At 37.9% G+C, this 20,048-nt stretch overlaps 4 protein-coding genes across 5 annotated transcripts; 2 read left to right on the top strand and 2 right to left on the bottom strand.

Moving 5' to 3' along the window:
• Positions 1–217: 217 nt before the first annotated feature.
• Positions 218–2,282, top strand: LOC147293936 (uncharacterized). The gene has a single exon (XM_086234174.1). It carries the CDS (start codon positions 241–243, stop codon positions 2,200–2,202), a length of 1,962 nt encoding a protein of 653 aa, XP_086090300.1. The 5' UTR covers positions 218–240; the 3' UTR covers positions 2,203–2,282.
• A 366-nt stretch (positions 2,283–2,648) lies between these two features.
• LOC147293937 (DNA repair protein XRCC4-like) lies at positions 2,649–5,227 on the bottom strand. Of its 2 annotated transcripts, XM_086233802.1 has the most exons (4): positions 4,849–5,227; positions 4,579–4,707; positions 3,762–3,884; positions 2,649–3,062 (listed from the first exon to the last, which is right to left on the bottom strand). In XM_086233802.1, exons 1-4 carry the CDS (start codon positions 5,137–5,139, stop codon positions 2,817–2,819), a joined length of 789 nt encoding a protein of 262 aa, XP_086089928.1. In that variant the 5' UTR covers positions 5,140–5,227; the 3' UTR covers positions 2,649–2,816. The 2 variants fall into 2 exon arrangements, with proteins under 2 accessions (XP_086089928.1, XP_086089929.1); XM_086233803.1 differs by lacking the exon at positions 3,762–3,884.
• Positions 5,228–7,200: 1,973 nt separating this feature from the next.
• UAH (ureidoglycolate amidohydrolase) lies at positions 7,201–13,272 on the top strand. The gene is made up of 12 exons (XM_086232565.1): positions 7,201–7,557; positions 7,709–7,794; positions 8,481–8,555; positions 9,910–10,038; positions 10,606–10,692; positions 10,885–11,087; positions 11,167–11,269; positions 11,720–11,811; positions 11,904–11,966; positions 12,205–12,445; positions 12,706–12,746; positions 13,006–13,272. The coding sequence occupies exons 1-12, from the start codon at positions 7,360–7,362 to the stop codon at positions 13,101–13,103; spliced, it is 1,416 nt and encodes a 471-aa protein (XP_086088691.1). The 5' UTR covers positions 7,201–7,359; the 3' UTR covers positions 13,104–13,272.
• Positions 13,273–13,595: 323 nt separating this feature from the next.
• On the bottom strand, positions 13,596–15,291 carry LOC147293939 (uncharacterized protein At2g34160-like). Its single transcript, XM_086233660.1, has 5 exons — positions 15,049–15,291; positions 14,284–14,332; positions 14,000–14,062; positions 13,839–13,903; positions 13,596–13,735 (listed from the first exon to the last, which is right to left on the bottom strand). Exons 1-5 carry the CDS (start codon positions 15,289–15,291, stop codon positions 13,676–13,678), a joined length of 480 nt encoding a protein of 159 aa, XP_086089786.1. The 3' UTR covers positions 13,596–13,675.
• Positions 15,292–20,048: the final 4,757 nt, after the last annotated feature.

Consider the following 20,048-nt stretch of genomic DNA (forward strand, 5'->3'; position numbering starts at 1 on the left):
AGAACCCAGAGAAAATTAAGAGAAAACAAGCGCATGAGGAATGAAAGACAGAGAGAAACAAGTGAGAGAAGGTGGGCTTGGGCTTAGTTAGAATATGGGTGGGCCGGAGTTTGCGCGTCGGGTTGGACTTAGCCATAAGATTCGGGTCTGATACGAATTAATAACCTTGAAGAATGGCGAACCTGCTGAGTCAAAATTTGAAGGGAAACTGTTTGTGTACCAAGCAAAGACCTTTTTCATATGTTGCCAAAGAATTCAACTTCTTCTGCAAAAAATGAATTTGAAAGAAGCAAAACCCTGCACTCTCTTTCTTCTTTATTCACGAACCCACTGCAAAATTCTTCACCAAATTTCAACCCCAAAAGCAGTAAGAAAACCAAGAAGACCCTTCTGGGTCCAACCCAATTTGAGCATTACGTGAGAGACCGATGTAAGTCAGGTAAAACCAATCTCAAAGATGCACTAAGATGCTTTGATAAGCTGGTTCAATCACAACCCATGCCTTCCATTGATACGTTTAATCATATACTGGGTTCAGTTTCGAAGCTTAAACAGTACCAGACCGTGTTTTGGGCACATAAGAAGTTGAATAGTGGAGGAGTTAAACCTGATTTATGCACACTTAACATTGTGATTAACTGTTGCTGCCATTTGGGTGTTGTGGATTGTGGGTTTGCTGTGTTTGGGGAGATTATGAAGAGGGGTTTTGAGCCTGACTTGGTCACAGTTAACTCTCTGGTTAAGGGTATGTGTGTGAAGGGTAAGGTTGTGGATGCAGTTCAAGTGTTCGATAAAATGATTGAGGAGGGGCTTCCGCGGAGTGTGAATGTGTATGGGATTCTTATTAATAGGCTTTGTAAAATTCGTGAGACAGGTCGTGCTTTGGAGTTGCATAGGAGGATGGTGAAGGCAAAGGGTGAGGCAAATGTGATCACCTATGGCATGATCATTGATTCTCTTTGCAAGGATGGGTTGATTGATGGGGCACTGAAAATGTTTTCAGAAATGGTTGGTGCAGGCATCTCCCCGGATGTCATTGTTTACAGTTCTTTGATTAAAGGATTGTGCAGTGTTCGAAAATTGAGAGAAGCTGTGAGAATCTTTGATGAAATGGTTGGGCAAGGAATTTCTGCTGATGTAATCACTTACAACTCTTTGATTCATGGATTTTGCCAAATGGGTCTGTGGGAGGAAGCCATGAAAATATTTAATCGAATGGTGACAGTGGGAGGAGAAAATTTGCCGGATGTGGTGACATTCACGATTTTGATAGATAGCCTGTGCAAAGCAGGGAGGGTAGAGGAAGCACAAAAGATATTTGCATTGATGATTCGGAAAGGCAAGGAGCCTAATTTGTTCACCTATAATTCACTCTTGAGTGGGTTATGTTTTGTAGATCAACTGGATGATGCAGAAGAACTATTAGAACAGATGGTGGATAGAGGTTTTGAGCTTAATGTTGTTAGCTACAATATATTAATGAATGGCTATTGCAAGAGTTGGAAGACTGACGAGGCTGTACAACTATTTAAACAAATGCGTTGCAAAGGATTGGAACCTGATACAGTAACTTATAACACACTTTTAGGAGCATTATTCCATGCAGGTAGAGTTAGAACTGCACAGGAACTTTTTGAAGAGATGCAAACTTGTGGTCAGTCCCCAGTCTTGTCTACATATACTGTTATGTTGGATGGACTCTGCAAGAATGGACACATTGAGGAGGCAACAGATTTATTTCAGTCCCTTAGGACTACTAAACATGAACCCGGTATTCAGGTTTGGAGTATACTAATTCGTGGGCTGTTTAGAACTGGTAAGTTAGAAGAAGCAATGGAAAAATTTAATGAAATCTTAGAGAAAGGCTTGATTCCAGATGTTGTAACATATAACATTGTGATAGATGGCCTCTGTAAGGGAGGGCTGTTAGTGGAGGCTGAAAAATTGTTCTTGCAAATGGAAGATAGGGGTTGCTTACCAGATTCCATTTCGTTTAATATTATAATTCAGAGTTTTCTTCGAGAAAATAATGTTCATAAAGCAACAGAGCTGGTTGAAATAATGCGTAAGAGGAATTTCGTACCAAATGATGCAGTCACTTCAATGTTACTCGAAGTTCTTGTGCAGAATGCACAGGGTCGTGCACCTCTTGAATCACTTCCCAATTTTCTTCGAAAAGAATTGTTATGTAACGCATGCTAATTCTATGAAACACAGGAAAGTATTGTAGTACTTTTCTATTCGATGCTAAGCAATTCAACACTGTTAATGCATTCTCAATTTTCATTCTTTATCAATATCTTTGTAGGATATAGATGAGGTTTTGAGGCTCCTTGAGGGAATGAAGCTCAGGGGTTTGGTGCCTAATAATGTAACAACATTTGAACTGATATATGGAATCTCATTTTGTATTGATAGAGGGAAATGCACAAAAGGACTGTTGTTATTTGTACCATATTTCAGCCTTCATTTATATAACACGGAAACCTAAAGCTGTGGCGGCCATGTTTGCTATTTTGCCTTTTCCAGTGGCTGATATTGATTGAAATAAATATACTGCATTATCAAGATCAGCATTCAGTGAGTAAACTGAATCTATTTAAAACTTGGAAGAGGTAGGTAAAAAAGAAAAAAAAAAAACTCTAGATGCCCATTTGATTTCTCGGTAACAGTTACAAAAGTGTGTATGCCTCTGAAACTCTCTAAACTTTGCGAAAAATAAAATACACAATAACTTACAAAATGGATATTAAGAGACAAACTTATACTAAGATCCTGGGCAGGAGTATTGGCATTACCGCATTAACATGCTGAAATTATGAATTGCCAAGTGAGAAACCCCTCTTTCGACCTCGAGACCTATTTGTTGAAACACCCATGGAGGTAGCAGGAAGATCTTTCAAAGATTCTTCCTCGCTCTTCTCATCATCACTGATAAAAGTTTCAGTCTGGTCCGTACTCTCTTCCTCTGCTTGTGGCAGTTTCCCAGCAATTTCTTGTTTTGAAAGTTTATCTCGAAGCTCTCTTAGTTTAGCTTTCTTTGAATTCAAGACCCCAAGAAACTAGAATAAGTAAAGGAAAAGTCAGTCAAGGTGTAAAAAAAGAACACCAAGATAATTCTCTATTAGATGATTGAGTTGAGAGAGAATAAAAATTCCAGTCAATTAAACGCCAAATACTCAAAAGCACTTAAAGTGACCGCATGATCAAACTGCAATTCAGACACACATTTGGAATGATCATGTTAATAAGTTCAAAACTAAGGGGTATCTAACCAAACCAATGGATATTGGAATATTCAACCAAACCGACTAGTACCTTGCTATCCTATCCATCCCACTGTGCGAATAAAAAAGAGTCTTAACTGCACTTATCCAATCTTCTAACCAGTTCCTTGAATATAAAAAACTGGACAGACAAAACTTCAAAATAATATCTTCACCATGGCACCAAAATGCAGCCTTACGGGTTTCACTTCACAAGTGTAAATCATTAATCATCTAGAAACCAAAGACAACAAATGCTAGACTATGAAACCATTGCAGGACATTCTTCATATGAAAAATCAAGTCTCACAAGGGTATATCATCTGAACACCACACTCTAGAGTGAAGTGATTATCAACTGCATTCTATGGCGGGAGAAGTTTGAAGTTCCATTCACAACATAAAGGAACATAAAGAGAACATAAAGAGAACATAGAGAGAAAAATTATCAATGAATAAATAAATCATAGAGAAATGAAAGACTTAAGGTTACACCTTTGCATAAATTGCGGATTCAAATTCCATCTTCTCAACGGTAATCTTTTCACTCTGTGCTAGACACTTCTCAGCTTCCACTTTCAACCTCTCATATGATTGAGTTTTTCTCACAACTTCTTCCTATACATACATACATACATACATACACTAGCATGAATGAGACAAGCAAACAAGTTATACTCTCACATGCACCTTCAGTACAATACTGACTCTAATATGCATGACATTTACAAACAGAAGGAGCTTCAATTAGTTACTTCTTAAGAGTAAGCCAAACAAGGAGTTGACATATTGTATTTACTGCTTTTCATTGTCCAAATGAGTGATCAGTCAGATATTATCCCAAATTTTATGCAAGTTCCAACAAAGGCAATCGGCTCCTAGACAATATAAAGCAGCATATCAGAAATCTAAAAATTCTGTCTAGTGCAGCATTGGCTTCTCCCATCACAATCAAGTGTAAGTAAACATCAAATGGACACAACCTCATGCCCTATTATATAACAAGGTTAACCCAAACTCTTGTATTATATACATAACTAGTTGATAGTGGAGGAGACCCATCTGGGTTCCTTCAGAAACACACAATTCTTAAAATTCTTAATCCCAACTTCAAATTGACTACCAAATTCCAAAAATTCCACAGTGACTTTAAATTGGGTGGTTCCCAACTAAGTTTCATCTGTCTGGCAACCATCACAAAATACATAGACCACTTGAAAGTCGGACCATATTCATAAAACACACTTCTTCAGTAACAAGAAAAGAAATTTACACAATGGGAAATAAGCTGAACAATGATTCACAAACTTACACTCAGCCCAACATTTGCATCCATGAGAAAATCCAATATTTCTGCTGTGGTTTGCTTACTATTAGACGATGGCTGACACTTCCACCGCCATTCTAGCTTGGTCCCTTCTTTCTCAAAAGTCCACGACAACTGCACAACATTACACAATCACATAATCAACAATTAACCATTATCCAAAACTATGAAAAATCATTTCCCAAAAAAATAATAATAAAGTCTCTATTTTTAATTACCCAGAAAATAGAGAGAGAACAAAAAAAAAAGACTCACTCTTTTTTGGGCATCTCCGGCATCAGCGAAGCCGTAGACGGAGTTGGGGTGCTGAAACCCTAAGTAGCGCTCGGCCAACGCCACGTAGTCCGACGGCGGCTGGTCCCACTGGGCCGCGCGCTCTCTGACGGCGTCTTCAGACGCGTGGCAGATCCAGGTGTTGAGGCCGTCGGTGATGGCGAGGTCGAAGTGGGTCTCGAACCACGTGCCCTTCACGAAGATGGGTTGGGTGTCTTTGGGTTCCAGCTTCAAGCATGTGTGTCTGGCCCGTCTGGGGATAGGAGTCTCCATTGCTGTAGTAGGCTGTAGCTTCCTTCACACGCTGACTCTCTGAATAAGGAAAAAAGGGACGACTTGATGTTGGCTTTCGGATCTTCCCGCCTTCTTTTAATCCGTGGCTTCCTATTTCTCTGTTTACTGTTTAATAGTGGAATGAACACCCAAAAAAAAAAAGAAAAAAAAAAAGCAGACTTTCAATTATTAATTTATTATTCAATTTAAAATTAAGAAAAGAAAATGGTTATTATAAATTTATAAGGGCCAATGCCTTACAAAATAAGAGAACAAATTGGCTCATACACTAAAAATGTATTCATTTTAGTCTACTTTGAAATTAGTTTTAGGAAGCCCATGAGATGGTTTTCAATCCCCTAACAAAATTTTTCTTGAAATAAGTGAATAATTTATTTTCAAATTAAAGATTTTAAGTTTTATTTAAATTATTCTAAAATTGCAAACAACATAATATAAACCAAATTAAAAAAGTTAAAACTATGAGTACCAAATGTGATTTCGGACCGAGTTAATTATATTTACACCTCCTGGAGTTTATTGTTTTTTCACATATATCTCTAGGGTTTCAAAAATTACACATACACCTCATGAGGTTTCAAAACTATTGCATATAACCCCTACAAAAGATATAAATAAATAAATAAAAAATAAAATATTTGTATTGAGGTTGGACCTTACACCTTAAGTAATCTTATTAGACCATTTCAAGCATGTCTTTTTGCATAATTTCTCATCATTTTTCGACTCACTATAGGGGTTATATGCAATAGTTTTGAAACCTCAAGAAGTGTATGTGTAATTGTTGAAACTCTAAGTGTATGTGAAAAAACGATAAATCTCAAGGGATGTATGTGCAATTAACTCGACAAAAAAAATAGTTTACCCTTCTTTCTATACCCAAAAAGCCCAACTTTCTTTTCCGAATCATAAAGCAAAGAGAGCTGCTATTTGCACACCTTTTTTTTTCTTTTTGCACACATTTTTCTCTTACACACCTTCTACCATCTTCTAAAATTTAAAATTTCTCTTTTGCACACCCTTCCCATTACCAAAATAGCCCAACCTCATTAATCTCACCAAAATTTCTCACTACACACCCACCTAATCCAAACACTACACACCCCACCCCAAATGTGAATTTTTAAATTAAAAAAAACAAAGAACAAAAAAAAAATGTTGAAACCAGCCACCTGCAAGCCTCTGCCATCCTAGCCCTTCCCCCTCCCTCATCGACCACCTCCCTCCCACTCTCCTTCCCTCACCCGACCACCTCCATCTCTCTCTCTCTCCTCCCCGCAGCACCAACCCTCGTATTTCTCTCTCCTCGCAGCACCTCATCCTCCCCCGCAACACCAACTTAAAAAAAATAATAATAATTGCAGGTTCGGCAGACCAGTGCCGAACCTGGCTGTTTCGTTCGGCAGGTACCCACCGAACAAACCAGGTTTGTTCGGCGGTTACCTGTCGAACGAAACCGACGGGTTTGATATTGGTCCGCCTAACCACCTGCCACCCTTTTTTTTTTTTCTATTTTCTTGGGCGAGAAGAGAGAGAGAGAGAGAGAAGAATGTGGTAGTGGTGGTGGCTGTTTTGGCTTAGGTAGGGGGAAGAAGAAGATGGTGGTGGTGGCTGTTTTGGTGGTGCAGGGGCTGGGGGGGTCGGTGCAGGGGCTGAGGGGCTAGGTGGGTTGGGTGGAGGGTGGAGGGTGGAGGGTGGAGGGTGGAGGGGGGAGGCCGGAGGGGGATAGAGGGAGGGGTGGGTCAGGTGAGGGGGTTAAGGGGCTAGGTGGATTAGGTGGAGGGGCTGGCTGGGGGAGGGTTGGAGAAGAAGAAGAAAAAAAAAAACAGGGAAAGAGGGGTGTGAACAAGAGAAAAAAGAGAGGAAAAAAAGGGAGGGGCTGTATAGTTTTTTTTTTTTTTTTTTTTCTTTTAATAGGGGTGTGCAACAAAATAAAAAAAGTGCGGAAATAGCTCTAAAGCAAATGTGTTCATTCTATAAACATCACACTTGCCACTATGATCAGCTCAATGATATAAGTATAACAAAAGAAAAGTACGCCAAAAGGGCCAAGACAAAACAAAATCAATGTCAGATTAGCACTGACAGATAACGTGGTATATTCATGGACGCACCTAGGCAGTCGTGCTCTACAAACCCCATCTACAATTATCAATTAACTAAGGCAGGGCGTTGGGCGTACTAACAAACCCAGAAAACATGTCTCTGAGATTCTCTCACTCAGCACTCATCCTGCTCTTCCTCTGCTCCTTCACTGCAATCTTAGCTCACAAGGATGAAGACCCAACAACCAAAACAATGGAGGATTTCTCAGGCTACCCAATTCACGAGCCACACTCCTATTTTCAGAACACTGTCTCTTCACTATCCGTTGACACTCAGAGTTTACAGAAACAGGTCCTAAATTTAATTGGTTCTTATATGCTTGGCCAATTACTCACTTTGGCTTATTGGGTTTCATTTAAGTGTCTGATATAACTGTTTAAGAGACTTGGGTGTGTTCATTAGTTCATGTGTGAGCTAATTTTGTGAATTTTTCGATTGTTAGATTGATGAACTTTCGACTTTGTCGGATACACCTGCCCCATCAGTTACCAGGATCTTGTACAGTGAAAAGGATGTATTGGGGCGTAGGTACGTATACCAGTCTCAATTCAACTAAGCTTTGATTTCAATCATTGTGTGAATTAGTTTTTTTTTTTCATTTTAGTGAATGGCTAAGGTGTTGAATGTAAATAACAAGGAGAGAATGATAGGCATGGATTGGATTTTTTTCCTTTAAAAAAGTATGTTTAAATTCTGAACTAAGAAAAAGGATGCGTCTATTGTTTATCAGTGTGACTGGAGCCATTTAGGAATGAAAGTCATTGGTCTTTTGATGATAAGAATTTGCATGATATCGTTAAAAATAATAAATTCCTCTCTTATCTCAGTGCATCCATTCAGATTTCGTGGGGTAACTAGATAGACATGCCCTAGTTACTGAGCTTTGCTTGATTTCGGCATTCTGTAACATAGGTGTTGCATGTATAGATTGACAAGTAAGATGCTACTTGTATAATGCATATCATGGGTGTGTTATATAACTTTATGTTGAAGTTGGAGTAAATGAAAGAGTTTTACTTGAAAGGTTGCTCTAGCATGATAAAATCAATTTCTGAATATTGCTCAGAATAATTAAATTCTGAACTTTAATCAGAATAACGAATAAGAACACATTGAGAAATATGGTAATGCACCCAAATATTGAGATTTATGTTGAGATGGGATTTAACTTAACTATGTCTCTAATATTGTTTTTGGGTAATATATAACTGCAGATTCATCAAAAACTTGATGGGACTCTCTGGTTTTTCTGTTAGAGAGGATGCTGTTGGTAACGTATTTGGTCGGTGGTGAGTGAGCTACATCCCAATTTTTAACTTTTTTGATACTCAATTCTCTGTCATTTTAGCATTTTAAGGTTATAAACTTGTGGTTTTTCAATTATATTAATTAAACCTTGGAAACTCTGATTCCCAACTGCTTTGGGTCAGGTAAAGAAGTACTTTTCTGTTTTTTTCCTCACTCTCGTTCTTGTAGCCCATTCAGATAAGATATGATCACGTGTGCTTACTGGTGCATCAAATATAATAAAGTTCATTATGTCATTGACATCATGTTTAATATATCTAAGGAGATTATGTATACAGAGATTTAGTCCTCAAGTAATGTCATCAGTCGCACCAATTTTAGTGCATTTGTCTTTCTGACTAAGTCCTTTAGTGTGCATTAGTATGGCTTCTTTCTAGAGAATTGATCTGTAAAACAACTTAATCCTCTTTCCACCGGATGAGGTAGGAAGTTGTCAAATCCAATAGATTGTGGATTTTGATCATTCCAATTACACAGGATGTCCTGAATCCCCTTAACAAGAGGGTGTCAGTCACATAGGTGCCTATCTTTATGGATGGAATCATTAATTTATACGTTAAATTACATGTAAAATACGCAGGAAATTTATATAGGCATAATAAAAAGGATACTTCACTTTTTGTTTCTCTCTTTTCTTTTAGGCCATTAACTCTTTGTTTCTCTAGTGATAGCATAAAGGGACAGGCTTTTTCTTGTAAGAATGCCACCCTCTGAGGCTGTTACAACTCTAAGCTGTTATCTATCTTTACATCAGGGTTAGCATGTGGCTGAGATTTAAAATTGTATTGCAAGATTTGTTGTCATGCCTGCTTATATATTGGTTACTTTTCGTAATTTGTTCATCGTGGTATGCATGTCCAAGTGGGGTTTAGACTAGCTCAAGCACATAAAATCTTAATGGAAATTTTAAATCAACACTTATAGTTGTCAGATTTTGTGATGAAATACCTCTAGCTTGCTTAAAATGATAATAGGGAAATTCAGAAACAAAAAAAACCAAAAAAAAAAAAAAGGAAAACAGTTTTATCGACTGATTTGGTCTCTCTTGTTCATTACAAATATCTGCTTCTTTGCAAGAATTTTGTCCTCTTTACCGTGAAGGCTGAAATTTTGCTCTATTTGCTCTTATATCATACAACTATAACTTTTAAGAGAACCTAATTTCTTATACTTTGTTTCATGAGTACTTAAGCTCATATCATATCTGCCTTATTTATGTGGTTACATTGTTCTTTATATCATGTTGTTTATCTGGTTACATTGTTCTTCATATTAGCATCTCTGCCTCATTAAGTTGCGTTGACCATGCTCTTTGTCTTGCTTTCCTATATACAGGGAAGGCTCTAACCCAGAGCTTTCTGCAGTTGCAACGGGTTCTCACATTGATGCCATTCCATACTCTGGAAAGTATGATGGGGTTGTGGGTGTTTTAGGTGCTATAGAAGCCATCAATGTACTAAAAAGGTTTGCAACTTTCCTGACTGATGTTATATGCACCTTGGATTTAAAAATTTAAACGTATGAAAATAAATTTCCATCTGAATTGATGTGGGCAAACCTGGAGCCTTAGCATGCTTGATTTGGTACTAGGAGACATTCTCTCTATAATGTATCCGTTCAACATTTGTAAGCAAGCATGAATTGATGACGTCTGAATGGGAAGACCTATCCCTTCCAAAAACATTATAACATTAGGTTACAGCAACAGGGTTTCATAGTCTCTTGGTTTTCATGTATCACCTTGTAGGTCTGAATTATTGTTTCAAAAACTTAATGATGCAAATTATAATAATTTAACTCAAATCATTGGCAGTCTCTGGCGAGGGAGACAAGGATAAGGCCTCAAACATGTTATGTCCTACATAAAATACTAATGAAACGAGAATATTGTGTAGATTACTATAACCTTTTGGAAGTATTGATAATGGAAAACATCCCTATGAATCATATCCTTTAATATTTCGTATATGGTATTCCCAAGGTGAAATGTTGTTTCTGCTCTTTGTGGTTATGCTCCTGGCTGCATGGCAGGTCTGGGTTCAAACCTAAACGATCACTAGAAGTTATCTTGTTCACCTCAGAAGAGCCTACCCGCTTTGGAATCAGCTGTCTGGGAAGGTCAGGATCACTACCTCTTTACAGTTTCACTCACTAGAAGCTGTACTAATGTTTCGGTTACTTTTCTAACTTTTTCTTTTAAAATTTTAAATTTTAAATTTTAAATTTTGGGTTCGTTTCAACAATGAGATGTATTTTTCATAATTCCATTCTATTTTGAGTTTCCTCATATGTGATTAAAAAAATGTGCAGCCGCTTAATGGCAGGGAGTGAAGCACTTGTTGAAGCTCTGAAGACAACATTTGATGGTCAAAATATCTCCTTCTTAGATGCTGCACAATCTGCTGGATACACTAATAATCAAGATGATTTATTGAGTGTGTTCTTAAAGAAAGGAAGCTACTCTGCTTTTCTGGAATTGCATATTGAGCAGGGCCCCATTTTGGAGGAAGAAGGTAGGCCTTTCTACACATATATTACTAACATTAGGTATGATATATTATGTCCGTCAACACAGTGTGCTTTCTGATCCAGGTATATCAATTGGCATAGTAACTGCCATTGCAGCCCCCGCAAGTATAAAAGTGGATTTTCAAGGCAATGGAGGCCATGCGGGTGCTGTCCTAATGCCACATAGGTAGATTGTTCGTCTCCACAGGCTGTAAGAGGACTATATCAACTAAGACACCTTTCTTGTTAAAGAGGTCCAGGATTATATGAACTGTCCCCTGTCCAGTCTTTGTGATATTTCCCCAAGAATGTTAGGAAATGATTCATGTAGCTAAACTAATTATTTTTGGTTGTGTGATATTTCCTTGTTCTGTGTAGTTTTCTCACTTGAGGTTTTTTTTTTTGCCCATGACTCACTTGAGGTTTTTATTTTGCTAATAATCATTTTAGAAAATTTATTTTGGTTATTTATTGCAGTTACAATATCTCATAATTTGTCTATGCTCATTTTAAGTCTCTTCCAAGAATTACTGTGACTGTCAAGTTTTAGATGCTGCATCAGCAGTATTATATTTTCTAATGTTAGATGCTGCATCAAACATAAAGCATAATTGGTTTTCTGCATCATTTGGACCAGAAATGATGCTGGACTGGCAGCTGCAGAGTTAGCGCTAGCTGTTGAGAGACATGTATTAGAATCTGGATCTATTGATACTGTTGGTACAGTTGGTAAGTTGTGTTTCCTTCGTACCTAAGCACGGAACTTTTTAACTCTCTCAGTCTGGCTATTTTTGTTAAATTAATAATTATTTTTGTACAAGGTATTCTGGAGCTACATCCTGGAGCCATCAACAGCATCCCAAGCAAATCACATCTGGAAATTGGTATGCTTTCTGTCAATAACTTCTCCAGTACAACATTCAAATTTATACCAAGTTGGTTTTTCCCTACGATATTTTGTAGTTGTTAATTTTACTGAAGTTTGAAATGATCATCTTATACTGTTATACATGACCCTGCTTCATATCTTTTCCATAATTTGAGCAATATGGATATTAATATTTTGGATGTGTTTATATGTATTTCTAAAATTTTGTTTATATTATATTTTTCATTTTGCAGACACAAGAGACATCGATGAAGAGCGAAGAAACATTGCAATTGAGAAAATCCATCAATCTGCAATTACTATAGCCAAAAATCGCGGGGTCAGTCTATCAGAATTCAAAATCATAAATCAGGATCCACCGGCACTTTCTGAGAAATCAATAATTGAGGCAATGGAAGCTTCATCAAAAGAGCTAAACTTAACTCACAAGTTGATAATTAGCCGAGCTTACCATGATTCACTATTCATGGCCAGGTAAGAGAGAGAGAGAGAGCCTCTGGAAGTTCCACCTTTTTAAGTACACAAGGCTATCTTCATACAATGTTTTGTCAGATGTTCATCCCAATTGAGCTCTTTAGTATGTGTCTATTGGTACTCCACCAAGGGCTACTTAGGATGCTATAAAACTTTAAAATTGCTCTACGACCTACCTAATGTGAGGAGATTCGGAGAGAATGTCATAGTTCTTTTTTACCGCAATTAGATTCTGATAATGTATTTTTACATTGTTGCAGAGTATCTCCAATGGGTATGCTATTCATTCCATGTTACAAAGGTAGAATTTTCTCTCTTTTTCTACGAATAATAGACTAATAGCACCTACCCTTAATTTCTCTCAGTGAACTGGCAGTGTTTTTATTTCATTGAAACATTCCAAATAAGGATGTTAATCTTTAATCTGAATTATGAGATTAAAAAGCAGATGAATAATTTTATTTTTTACTGTTAAAAGCATGTGCCATATGCATTATGAGAAAATTTGCATGAGATGAATGCAACGCTAGTTTATAGTGACATCCATTTGGTTTTTGCAGGTTACAGCCACAAGCCTGAAGAATATTCCTCCATTCAGGACATATCTAATGGGGTCAAGGTATTAGCCTTGACCCTTGCGAAGCTGTCATTGCAGTGATGCTTCTTCCATTATTGTTGTACTTGTAATTAGGTGGATACAGTACTTTAGTGACTTTACATATTTGGGGTATCCCCTATGTTGTGCCACCATAACTACTTGAATGGGTACTGTGCATAATTAAAGACAATGCCAATTTGCATATAAATCATAAAGAAAAATAATTCTAACGACTCTTTACATGGAAAGAGAAGTGAAAATCAACCTCCACGTTTGACTGCTTTTCTAACAAGACAATGTGTGTGTGTGTGTGTGTGTGTGTGTGAGAGAGAGAGAGAGAGAGAGAGAGAGAGAGAGAGAGAGAGAGGGAGGGTTTTAAAAACTCTGTAAACATGCTATTATTTATGCATCAAGTATGTCATATCATCAGATCCCAGTAATCAAAGACTAGAAGCAAAGTGCACGTAAGAAAACATGCATGCAGATCCAAAGCTTACATTTGATCTGCCCCGACTAATCAATATATCTATCATATACATGATTATGCTAATGAATTGAACTTTACTGAAAGAAGAAATTTCTGAAATTCAAAGCTGCCACTATGTGATATGGTATTGTTGAGTCACGAGCCTTCATGCTGCAGCAACAGTGGTCTCCTCGAGTTTTTTAGCCTTGCCCAGCAAAATCTCAATCTATGTGACAGAAAAAGAAGGACACTTAGGAATAAATAGCATACAATTTTGACAAGTAAAATGCACAAAGCCCAGATTAATTCAAAGAAAGAAATTAAACAACCTGAGCCTTCTGAACAATCCGTCCCTTTTCATCATCCTTTGAGCCCACAGTAGAGGTGCTTATACCTGTTCCATTACCCCCAAAACAAGCAACCATTATGTTTATCATATTAACCAAATACTGGAAATGAAATAGGTACTAATGGAACAGGTTTGACTTACTCTTTTGGACTGCAAACCCATTGCGTTTCAGAGTCTCAGCAATTGTGATGACAGCAGGAATAGCTGTACCATGTAACTCACAAGTTAACACAACATGCTGAAGCTTGATCATAACAAAATTAAAGAAACAATAACAGATAGTGGTCCAAGTGCAAGATGTTAAACAATGGCTGCTTTAATACAAACGAAACAAATTAATATGTAAAAAAGGAAACAATTAATATGCAAAAAGGAAAACAAATTAACATGAAACAAAAAAAAATGGGGGATGCAAGAAGTTGTACCCATGCCCAAGGCAGAGAGCTCCACATCATTGTACTGCTTGATGTACCTCTGCAACAAAGGAATAGATTACATTAATGAAAGCTCCATTAGAAAGAAGATCATAGTTTACTCCAAGACGAATGTGCATTAAAACTAGAAGCATGAAATTGGAGGAACCCAAATCACTGCGCAAATATCATTCGACTGAAATTTAATTTAACTTCACGTTCAAGAACCCAAAATAATCCTAAAGCACCACAAATCTTCGCTATTATGAATATTTAGTACAATGAAAATTTAACAAAACAGTGCAAGAAAGTATTAATTAAACCCCAATTAGCCTCCATTTTATTTCCCCTGGTTTCTGAACAACCAAACATGCATGAGTCCAACAATTAACTTCACCTTCAAGAACCAATGATCTCCAATCATACTTAGAAAATCTTTTCCTATTATGAATAATACAACAAAATTTAACAAAAAAACAGTACAATAAATTATTAATTAAAATAATAAAATCTAATTAGCCTCCGTTTTCCTTAATTCCTCTGGTTTCTGAACAACCAAACATGCATGAACCCAACAATTAACTTCACGTTCAACAACACAATATTCTCCAATTAATCAAATCAAGACTTAACCAAACAGCACACGAAAGGATTAATTAAAACACAAATCAGCGTCAATTTTCTATCCCCTGGTTTCCGAACAACCAAACACGCATATATGATCCAAGAAAAGCGAGATCGAGAAATGTACATGTGTATCAACAAACATCTATATACCTTAGCAAGATTGCAGTAGAAGAAGAGAGGTCGCTTGGTGCCGGAGACATGGATTCGGCGGTTCTTGTTCTTGATCTTCTTCTTCTTCGGATCAGACTCAGTAGCAATAGCAACAGCAGCAGTAGTTGCAGTCTTGGCCTCAACGCCGCCATCACCGCCGGCAACACCAGCGATCTTCTTGGCGTCCGATACCTCCATGGCCTTAATGCCCTCTGTAACAACATCAATCGCACTCGCCTCCATTGAATCTCTCTCTCTCAGTTCTCTGTGTAAAAGGGCGGGAAAATTTGTTGAAGAGGCTTTTGTGAAAATGTGAGTTACGGTGCGTGAGAGTGTGATGGGAGGTCGTTTATATGGGCGGGCCGTGTGTGTGATTGTCCAATGAGGGAGTGACGCGTGTATGCGTTTGATTGGTTGGAACGTTTAGGCGGTTTATAATCTAACGGTTCGGTTAGGCAAGTTGCCAAGTTGTGGTTTGTTGCTTAATTTCTCAGTGACAGATTCGCCTAGGGCTCACCAAATAGCCCAAGGCCCGAAGCCCGCCCAGCCCATTGGGCCCGAAGCCCGATGTGGCCCGACATTTGGGCCGGGCCGGGCCGGCCCGAAAATTTTTTGGGTTGGGCTTGGGCCATCCCCTTGAAACCCACGGCCCGCCCAAAGCCCGCTCCGCTTAGGCCCGCTCAAAGCCCGCCCAAAGCCCGGTCCAAAGCCCGGCCCGAAGCCCAAAGCCCAAAGCCCAAAGCCCGAAGCCCATAGCCCAAAGCCCGTTTAATATCTTCAATAAAAAAAAATATAGGATTTTGGCTATGTTCTAAATCGAACTTGAGACCTCATAGAACAAATTTCAACTCTTAACCAACTGAACTAACTAGTTTATTTGTCTAATTGGTGAATCATAACATATTTAATAGGTTTTTCGTTTGTTTATTCTAATAAATTATTAATATGTTTATTAAGTTATTATATAATTCTATAATGTTAGTAAATACTAAATAGTAATAGTGTAAACTATACTATGTAAGTATGTAATACCATAAATAATAAACTTTTAAAATTATATACAACATTACAAATTTACAACTATAATAAAACATAAATGTATATGTGCATATACAATTTTTATAATACAACTATAATTGAAGTTATTAAACCATGATGGCATGATTGTTCATTAATTTAACAATTTGAACCGTTCATTTTATATGTTGATAGTCAAATATCATCCTTACAAAAAATCGGTCGAATCGGAATTCATTTACTCGTTCGATTATCATTAAAAAAACCATGATCGTTAATTAATTCGACCATCATTACGTCATTTTTACATCTCTGATTGAGCTAATTTTTTGCAAGGATTCTCTTTGAGTGGGGAACTAAAACTTGAACGGTTCGGATCGTTGAAAACACGATCGATATATGAGCTTCTACATATAAATACACTTGAAGAGTTGAAGAGTATAATTCTAATAACTTTCTCGTTGAAACCTTATTGTTTTCATAATTGTGAAGACCACAACGTGATTTCAACAATCTGAACCGTTCATTTTCTATATTCATAGTCAAAGATCATCCTTACAAAAAATCAGCAACATCGGAATTCATCTACCCATTCGATTATCATTAGAAAAACAACGATCGTTCATTAATTGGACCACCGTTACGTCATTTTTACATCTCTGATTGAGCTAATTTTTTGCAAGGATTCTCTTTGAGTGGGGAACTAAAACTTGAACGGTTCGGATCGTTGAAAACACGATCGATATATGAGCTTCTACATATAAATACACTTGAAGAGTTGAAGAGTATAATTCTAATAACTTTCTCGTTGAAACCTTATTGTTTTCATAATTGTGAAGACCACAACGTGATTTCAACAATCTGAACCGTTCATTTTCTATATTCATAGTCAAAGATCATCCTTACAAAAAATCAGCAAAATCGGAATTCATCTACCCATTTGATTATCATTAGAAAAACAACGATCGTTCATTAATTCGACCACCGTTACGTCATTTTTACATCTCCGATCGAGATAATTTTTTGCATGAATTATTTTTGAGTGAGAAATTAAAATTTGAACGGTTCAGATCGTTAAAAACACAATTGCATCATTTGTTTATAAAACATATGTAATAAAATATATAATAAAGCATATATTACACATGTAATAAAATTAAAAAATCCAAACCCCATCCAAACCCTGAAACCCCATCCAAACGGACCAAACCTCATCCAAACCCCTAAGCCCAAACCCCAAAATACCCTAAACTAATAAAATATTAAAGTATTAAACCCTAAAGATAAGTCATAAGTATATAAAGCTAAGTCTCACACTCTCACACTTTCACTGTAACCCTAACTCTCAACATTCGCCGCCTCCTTCAACAGTTCAACATCAGTGATCTCGCCAAACTTCACACTCTCAAACTTCTCACTTCTCAAACCCTCTCGGCCTCTCCATTATCACCATCATCACTCTCTCAGACTCTCAGACCCTCTCCATCATCACCATCATCACCGATTCACCATCTCGCCACCTCAGACCCCATCGCATTCGCCGCCTCGTGACTCTCGGGGTGAGGTTTTTCTAGGGTTCACTCTCGGCCTCTCAGACACCCTAACCCCTAACCCCATCTCGCCATCTCGCCATCTCGCCACCCTAACCCCGATTCACCATCTCGCCACCCTAACCCCTTCAACATCAGACTCTCAGACCCTCTCGGCCTCTCCTAGGGTTCACTCAGTCTCAGCCTCTCTCCATCATCACCATCATCACCGATTCACCATCTCGCCACCCCCAACTCCGATCGAACCCAGGCTACCCAGCAACCCAGCCTCTCTCCAGAAAGCAAGCCCAACCCACCAAACTCCGATCGATCGGACTCGATCCGATCAATTAATGATTAGATCGAGATCTGAACTGCGATCGGATAGTTGATAGCACTATCGCTCAGACAGTCCGAGCACCACCGCAACGCCACCTTCGCACCAGCGACTCCGCCGCAAGCTCCCTGCCAGTTTGCCTCCCTTTGCGTGTAACTGTGTAAGTGTAAGTCATTTTCCCTTTGTGATTTAAGTTAAGTCATTTTCCTGCCAGTTTGCCTCCCTTTGTCATTTTTGTGATTTCAGCAAAAAATTAATCACTGTTTCACTAATTGTGTTTTTTTTTGTTGTGTGTGTAGCTGTGGTGAAGATTAATAGCTTGTGGTGAAGCTGTCCTGTGTAGGAGTTGGCCTCTTGTGTTGGTGCTGGTGCTGCTGCTGTGTGAGTGGCAAATGGCAATTTGCTGAATTTCAGTTTATTTGCAGTTTGCTGGTATTTTTTTTATGATAAGATCTGATGTTTATTTGCAGTTTGCTGGTATTTTTTTTTGCTGGTAGTGTTATTTGCAGTTTGCTGGTATTTTTTTGCTGGTAGTGTTATTTGCTGGTATTTTTTTGCTGGTAGTGTTATTTTCTGGTTATTTGTTGGTAGTTTTTTTAGGATTTCTACTCACCCAGAGTCTAGTGTAATTGGAATCCATGAATCCATTGCTTTTAGTGCAGGTGGTAGAGTGGTATCGGAGAAGAGGGCTAGCTTGAGTCCGAACACTACAGAAGCTCTAATCTGCGTCAAAGATTGGCGCTTAGCTGAGGCAAGAATGCAAGAGGCTGCTCAAGAGGAGGATTGGGCAGAGGATCTAATGAATATCAAGCTATCAAGACCTGAATTTGTTGAAGAAGAGACCCTTTCCCCTGCTGAATCAGCCACCTGATTAACTGATTTTATTTTTTCAGTTTCACTATTGGTTTGTAATTTGTAAACTCCATAAGGAGTTAAGCACCATAACTCATAACTGCATATTGTTACTTTTAGTATAATTAAATCAATACATTTCAGTTTTGAGGGTTGTGTATGTGCCAACCTAGTTGGGATGTACATGTGAAATGCAAATGATAGATAGGTTGTGTAGGTGCCAACCTAGTTGGGATGTACACATTCTATAGTGATGCATTTCTCCCTCTATTTATAATTAAATTATATGTTGTTAACTTGTTAAATTGTGACTTTGGGAGCTGACATTGCAAAATTTTGGCAAGTTAAAACCAATGAATTAGTCATCTGCTAAGTTTTATAGTTATAATTGACATAAATTAGGCAATAAATTAAGCAATTTGAGAAGCCAAAAAAGCCTAATTTGGGCTGCCCGTTCGGGCCTATTGGGCTGCCCGTTCGGGCCTAGTCCGGCCCGGCTCTAAAGCCCGTTAGTCTCAAGCCCGATGGGTGGGCTTCGGATTTGTGTATTCAGGCCCAAGCCCAGCCCGGCCCGGCCCGAAAGTTCTGTTGGGCTCTTGTAATTCAAGCCCGAGCCCGAAAGATTGGGCCTGGGCCAGCCCGGCCCGGCCCATTGCCGACCCCTAGATTCGCCCTTACGCTCTTCTTATAATTGCAATGTTATCATTTTCATTGGGCATGAATGCATGATAGCTAGGACCATTAAAATGGGCCATTCATTTGGGGCATTTCGGGTCCATTGTATATTTGTATTTCGTCTTGACCCAAAATAAAATGTAAGATTAAGCCCAAAATTATTTTTTTGGGCTTTTTTTTCTGGGCCGAGATCCTTTTTGGGCTTAATCACCCACAGAGAATTCTTAAAATACAATACTTTTTTCAGTACAAACTTCAATGAGCTATAGCAAAAGGATAATGCTTCCTGATTTATCCACGTATAATTACGTAATATTACTAATTCACTTTTTTTATTTGAACTATATATTTAAATAAGTATATTAATAGTTTAAATTAATAGTGAGCATAACTTGTCAAATTGTTTGAAAAGCTCATGTTACTTAAGGTGTTTTTTAATGTGGATATTAGATACGGTAAAATTACAAGATGTAAATAAATATTTAAACGCTCGACACTCACTTACATGCCGCATGGGAGAAAAATTCTATTTCTCTCTATTTTTTATTTCTCCTTGATGTCTCTTAAGTCCACTTGTGTTGACTTTTATT

Source organism: Dryas octopetala, chromosome 2 (assembly GCF_963921425.1).
Source record: "Dryas octopetala chromosome 2, drDryOcto1.1, whole genome shotgun sequence".
In the NCBI taxonomy this organism is placed as follows: domain Eukaryota; kingdom Viridiplantae; phylum Streptophyta; class Magnoliopsida; order Rosales; family Rosaceae; genus Dryas; species Dryas octopetala.

Coding starts and splice junctions, on each gene's coding strand:
- LOC147293936 (XM_086234174.1), top strand. CDS start 241: ATGTTGCCAAAGAATTCAACTTCTTCTGCAAAAAATGAATTTGAAAGA.
- LOC147293937 (XM_086233802.1), bottom strand. CDS start 5,139: ATGGAGACTCCTATCCCCAGACGGGCCAGACACACATGCTTGAAGCTG. Junction 3,885..4,578: donor ATGCAAATGTTGGGCTGAGT/GTAAGTTTGTGA, acceptor ATGTATGTATAG/GAAGAAGTTGTGAGAAAAAC. Junction 3,063..3,761: donor AATCCGCAATTTATGCAAAG/GTGTAACCTTAA, acceptor TACTTATTCTAG/TTTCTTGGGGTCTTGAATTC.
- UAH (XM_086232565.1), top strand. CDS start 7,360: ATGTCTCTGAGATTCTCTCACTCAGCACTCATCCTGCTCTTCCTCTGC. Junction 7,558..7,708: donor CTCAGAGTTTACAGAAACAG/GTCCTAAATTTA, acceptor TTCGATTGTTAG/ATTGATGAACTTTCGACTTT. Junction 8,556..9,909: donor GGTAACGTATTTGGTCGGTG/GTGAGTGAGCTA, acceptor TCCTATATACAG/GGAAGGCTCTAACCCAGAGC.
- LOC147293939 (XM_086233660.1), bottom strand. CDS start 15,291: ATGGAGGCGAGTGCGATTGATGTTGTTACAGAGGGCATTAAGGCCATG. Junction 14,063..14,283: donor GCTCTCTGCCTTGGGCATGG/GTACAACTTCTT, acceptor TACATGGTACAG/CTATTCCTGCTGTCATCACA. Junction 13,904..13,999: donor TGGGTTTGCAGTCCAAAAGA/GTAAGTCAAACC, acceptor GTAATGGAACAG/GTATAAGCACCTCTACTGTG.